This window comes from Hyla sarda, chromosome 4, assembly GCF_029499605.1.
Source record: "Hyla sarda isolate aHylSar1 chromosome 4, aHylSar1.hap1, whole genome shotgun sequence".
NCBI lineage: Eukaryota > Metazoa > Chordata > Amphibia > Anura > Hylidae > Hyla > Hyla sarda.
The window spans coordinates 29,170,895-29,177,001 of record NC_079192.1 but is presented as its reverse complement, the minus strand read 5'-3'; the positions used below and the strand labels follow the sequence as shown (position 1 = coordinate 29,177,001).

The following is a 6,107-nucleotide window of genomic DNA, read 5'->3' as shown; positions in this document are numbered from 1 at the left end:
GAGAGCGAGGATACCCGGCCGGCAGCAGAGACGTTCCGGAGCGACGGGGACGCGGCGACAGCGATGGAGCGACATCCAGGGCAGCGGTGACGGGTCCGAAGCGGCGGGGACACGTGAGTATTACCTCCTATGCAGCGGTCTTCAATCTGCGGACCTCCAGATGTTGCGAAACTACAACTCCCAGCATGCCCGGACAGCCAACGGCTGTCCGGGCATGCTGGGAGTTGTAGTTTTGCAACATCTGGAGGTCCGCAAGTTGAAGACCACTATTGGGTTCAAAATCTTTATTTTTTTAGATTTTGCACCTATAAATTGGGTGCGTCTTATACGCCGGTGCGTCCTATAGGGCGAAAAATACGGTAATTCTTTTAATACTAATTTTCCTTTGTTTTTTAGATATATGAAGCCATGAAGAGGAAAAGGAAGGCAACAAGTGAGGACGTATATTTATTAGACAATATATACAAAATATAATATATATATATATATATGTGTGTGTATATATATATATATATATATATCTATATATAGATAGATATATACATTATATTTTCGTTCATTATTTTTATTTTTTCTCGCGTGTAAATTCACAGTTGACTAAGATTGTTTTTTATCCCTATTCAAAAAAACAGATTTAAATCTTATTGGATTATAATATTTTTTTATTTAATTTATTTTTAAAGGGGTATTCCAGGAAAAAACTTTTATTTTTTTTATATATCAAATGGCTCCAGAAAGTTAAACAGATTTGTAAATTACTTCTATTAAAAAATCTTATTCCTTTCAATAATTATCAGCTGCTGAAGTTGAGTTGTTTTCTGTCTGGCAACAGTGCTCTCTGCTGACATCTCTGCTTGTCTCGGGAACTGCACAGAGTAGAAGAGGTTTGCTATGGGGATTGGCTTCTAAACTGGGCGGTTCCCGAGACAGGTGTCATCAGAGAGGAGTTAGACAGAAAAGAACAACTCAACTTCAGAAGTTCATAAGTACTGAAAGGATTAAGATTTTTTTTAATAGAAGTAAATTTACAAATCTGTTTAACTTTCTGGAGCCAGTGGATATAAAAAAATAATAAAAAATAAAAAGTTTTTTTCCTGGATAACCCCTTTAACATTGCCATTAGAGATGAGCGAACTTACTGTAAATTCGATTCGTCACAAACTTCTCGGCTCGGCAGTTCATAACTTATCCTGCATAAATTAGTTCAGCTTTCCGGTGCTCCCGTGGGCTGGAAAAGGTGGATACAGTCCTAGGAGACTCTTTCCTAGGACTGTATCCACCTTTTCCAGCCCACCGGAGCACCGGAAAGCTGAAATAATTTATGCAGGATATGCCATCAACTGCCGAGCCGAGAAGTTCGTGACGAATCAAATTTACTGTAAGTTGGCTCATCTCTAATTACCATCTATGTAGCCTATCACTATACATTTCCATACATCTAAACCAGCACAATATCTTCCTGCGCATGTGCAAAATAAAGGCGTTTACAATTTGGTAGAATAAAAACATATGAGAACATACTAACGTCTGCCACATCTGATTTTTAAAAGTAAGCACTTTTGTACAATTTAAAGGGGTACTCCACTGGAAAACATTTTTAGTTTTTTTTTAAAATCAACTGTTGACAGAAAGCTAAACAGATTTGTAAATTACTTCTATTTAAAAAATCGTAATCCTTCCAGTACTTATCAGCTGCTGTATACTACAAAGGGAGTTCTTTTCTTTTTTTTTTTTTCTTTATTTATTTCCTTTCTGTCTAACCGCAGTGCTCTCTGCTGACACCACTGTCCAGAGCAGGATAGGTTTGCTATGAGGATTTTCTCCTGCTCTGGACAGTTCCTGACATGGACAGAGGTGTCAGCAGAGAGCACTGTGGGCAGACAGAAAGGAAGAAAAAAAACTTCCTGTGGAGAATACAGCAGCTGATAAGTACTGGAAGGATTAAGATTTTAAATAGAAGTAATTTACAAATCTGTTCAACTTTCTGGCACCAGCTGATTAAGAAAAAAAAATGTTTTCCAGAGGAGTACCCCTCCTCCCCAGATTCAAAAATCCTTATGTGAATGTGGCCTAATGTATATCGGCTTCTGGGGGCAACAAGGACAAGTGGGGACATCACATCCGAGTAATCTCCAAATTGATTGGTCACAGGGGCCCTGGCTGGAGAGAGGTTTGCCGGTCCGGGCATGCTGGGAGTTGTAGTTTCACAACAGCTGGAGGCCCCCTGGTTTTTAGTATACAGTATTAGTTTTTATATGCTCTGGTCGGCCCCCGCCTGCAGCCACACACGGGAGCCGGCCCGGGCACATAAAAAGAAGTATTCCTATCCCGGAGTGCGCCCCCCCCCAGATGTTGCGCCCGGTGTGGCCGGCCTCCCCTGCACCCCCCACGCTACGCCTCTGGCACTGGCAGTGTTTATAACTTGTGCTGTGGGCGGGCAGGGGAGATGGGTCATTATCGGCAAATTTTATGTTGTTTCGGCATTTCCCCAAAAGAGCTATTTTCGGCCGATATGTATCGGTGCATCCCTATTGGATACCGGTATGCTTTACGGCCGGGATCCAGTATGCTGTAAAATCTAGACTAGTCTGTCTGGCTAAAAGACAGGCGACCCCTAGTGGCGGCTATTCTGAGCTTGAATTTCAAGTGAAAATTTAATATTTTTTAACAGGTGTATACAGTGGTTCCTCAAGTTACAATATTGATTGGTCCTAGGACGACCATTGTATGTTGAAACCATTGTATGTTGAGACCATAACTCTGGAAACCTGGTAATTGGTTCTAAAGGCACCAAAATGTCATCCAAAAATAGGAAAAAGTGAGGATTAAAGAAAAATAAGTAGATAACTAATATAGATAAAGCAAATCCTTACATATAAAAGAAATAAAGATCTGCTGGGAGCTGTAATCACTGTCTAGGTCAGTGTTTCCCAATCAGGATGCCTCCAGCTGTAGCAAAACTACAACTCCCAGCATGCCCGGACAGCCGTTGGCTGTCCGGGCATGCTGGGAGTTGTAGTTTTGCAACAGCTGGAGGCACCCTGGTTGGGAAACAATGGTTTATGTAGAGGACAGGATGGAGCCGCCCTTACTTGGTGTCCAAAAGGAGCAGCTAACCCTGGCACAGGTAAGGAATAGTACAGAACATGTAGTACCTCCCTGTACTGCGGGGGGCGCTACCAGACACCAGTCCGTGCATACACTTCAGTAATACAGGTGATTTACCAGTGAATGCCCATTCTCATTGGTCAGTTCCTCCAGTTGTGACGCGTATCACAGATCTGGACTGTGCGTACATTGTATGTTGAGTCTGGTTTCAAGTTACGATGGTCCAGAAAAAAACATTATATGGTGAAACTATTGTATGTTGAGGCCATTGTAAGTTGAGGGATCACTGTATTGTGAAATGTCATATTATAATGAGTCCTGCAATATAGGAAAAGTTTTTAACAATGACAGTGCCTCTTTAAAGGGGTACTCCCTGAAAAACATTTTTTTTTAAATCAACTGGTGCCAGAAAGTTAAACAGATTTGTAAATTCCTTCTATTTAAAAAAAAATCTTAATCCTTCCAGTACTTATCAGCTGCTGTATGCTCTACAGGAAGTCCTCCTTTTCTTTTTTAATTTCTTTTCTGTCTGACCACAGTGCTCTCTGCCGACACCTCTGTCCATGTCAGGAACTGTCCAGTGTAGGAGCAAATCCCCCATAGCAAACCTCTCCTGCTCTGGACAGTTCCCGACATGGACAGAGGTGTCAGCAGAGAGCACTGTGGTCAGACAGAAAAGGGAAATTAAAAAAGAAAAAAACTTCCTCTGGAGCATACGGCAGCTGATAAGTACTGGAAGGGTTAAGCTTTTTAAATAGAAGTAATTTACAAATCTGTTTAATTTTCTGGCACCAAGTTGATTAAAAAAATAAAAAAATAAGTTTTGCAGGGGAGTACCCCTTTAAGATGGTAGGAAGGAAAGAAAGAAATTGTTGCATCCATAAAGGAGTAGTCCAGCGCAAAATAACTTATCCCCTATCCACAGGATAGGGGATAAGTTATAGATCGCAGGGGGTCCGAGCGCTGGGGCCCCCCGGGATCTCCTGGACAGGGCCGCGACAGTCTGTAGGAAGGGACGTTTCGTCCCCAGCAGAAAGCCGCAGCAGACATGCCCCCTCCATGTATCTCTATGGGGTACATGGAGGGGGCGTGTCGGCTGCAGCGTCTTGCGGGGACGGAACGCCCCCTTTCCAGCATACTGCTGCGGCCCCGTCCAGTAGATCCCCGGGGGGCCCCAGCGCTCGGAACCCCCCCCCCCCCCCCCCGCCGCAATCTATAACCTATTCCCTATCCTTTGGACAGGGGATAAATTAATTTGCGCTACAGATGTCCTTTAAGGGATTAACCTATATATATATATATATATATATATATATATATATATTGGATTAACCCCTTATTACAGGGTGGGCCAACCTAACATCTGCCAGGACAACCTCCATTTATTTGGGAGGGGGAAGGGGTATATTTTACAAACAATATAGGGAGTATTGACTGTTGATGGAGAAACCATTTGCGCCATTTATCTATGTATTTCCTCTCCTCAGGTACCAGCTCCACTTCCAGGAAGACATCAGAAAGCAGCGTCAAGTGTCCAGGACCAACCTCACCTGAGCCCAACGTGAAAGATGAGGAACCTGTAAAGAAGAACATTGTGAAGGAAGATGAGTCTTCAGTGGAGAGAAACATGGAGGAGAAGGATGAAAACCAAACAGGACCCTGCCAGGTGATTATCTCACTATATTATAAACCAGTTTTCCTATTTAGTGGGCCTCCAGCTGTTGCAAAACTACAACTCCCAGCATGCCCGGACAGCCTTCGGCTGTCCGGGCATGCTGGGAGTTGTAGCTTTGCAACAGCTGGAGGCACCCTGGTTGGTAAACGCTGTTGTAGACACTGATCAGCCATAACATTAAAGGGGTACTCCACTGGAAAACATTTTCTTTTAAATCAACTGGTGCCAGAAAGTTAAACAAATTTGCAAATTATTACTATTAAAAAAAAATCCCAATCCTTCTAGTACTTATCAGCTGCTGTATAATACACAGGAAGTTCTTTTCTTTTTGAATTTCCTTTCTGCCTGACCACAAATGCTCTCTGCTGACACCTCTGTCCACGTCAAGAACTGCCCAGAGCAAAAGAGGTTTGCTATGGGGATTTGCTCCTGCTCTGGACAGTTCCTGACATGGACAGAGGTATCAGCAGAGAGCACTTGTGGTCAGGCAGAAAGGAAATTCAAAAAGAAAAGAACTTCCCGTGTATTATACAACAGCTGATAAGTACTGGAAGGATTGAGATTTTTTTAATAGGAGTCATTTGCAAAAAGAAAGTCAAAAAGACAGTTCCTGACATGGACAGAGGTGTCAGTAGAGAGCACTTGTGGTCAGGCAGAAAGGAAATTCAAACAGAAAAGAACTTCCTAGGGGATTATACAGCAGCTGATAAGTACTGGAAGGGTTAAGATTTTTTAATAGAAGTAATTTAGAAATCTGTTTCTTTCTGGCACCGGTTGATTTAAAAGAAAATGTTTTCCAGTGGAGTACCCCTTTAATAGCATGGTGTATACCCTCTGGTATGTCAGCGCTTTTCTTCCTGCAGTAACATTATGAGTGGTGGCAACATACATTAAAGGGGTACTCAAACGGTCTGAACATTTGGTTAAGAACGCTTGGAGCTGGAGGCCGTGATCGTGACTTCACACCACGCTCCCTCCATTCATGTCTATGGGAGGGGCCTGTCGGCAGTCACGCCCCCTCCCATAGACATGAATGGAGGGGGCCTGGCAGTGACATCACCACCACTGCCGGATGCTGCAGAACGCCGGGTTCTGCAGGGGATCACGGGGAGCCCCTGCAGCGGGACCCCTGCAATCAGACATCTTACCCTTTGGATAGGGGATAAGCTGTCTAGCAGCGGAGTACCTCTTTAAGGGCTCTGCAGAAGAAGGGACCCGCAAGCTGTCAGTAGAAAGCATTACGCACTTCTTTACTGATAAACCAATCAGCTGAGCTTTTAACATTTAATGATGTCATCACACCAGGAGCAGTGATGTCACTAAT

General features: G+C 43.3%; 1 protein-coding gene across 6 annotated transcripts in view; it reads left to right on the top strand.

The window, feature by feature from the left end:
- BRME1 (break repair meiotic recombinase recruitment factor 1) overlaps window positions 1-6,107 on the top strand; it is a 64,917-nt gene that overhangs the window by 18,044 nt on the left and 40,766 nt on the right. For all 6 annotated transcript variants that reach the window (XM_056570264.1, XM_056570267.1, XM_056570265.1 and 3 more), the window contains exons 2-3: window positions 397-433; window positions 4,596-4,774. In XM_056570264.1, the coding sequence (XP_056426239.1) occupies window positions 409-433; window positions 4,596-4,774 (204 nt within the window). In that variant the 5' untranslated portion in view covers window positions 397-408. The remainder of the gene's footprint in view (window positions 1-396; window positions 434-4,595; window positions 4,775-6,107) is intronic.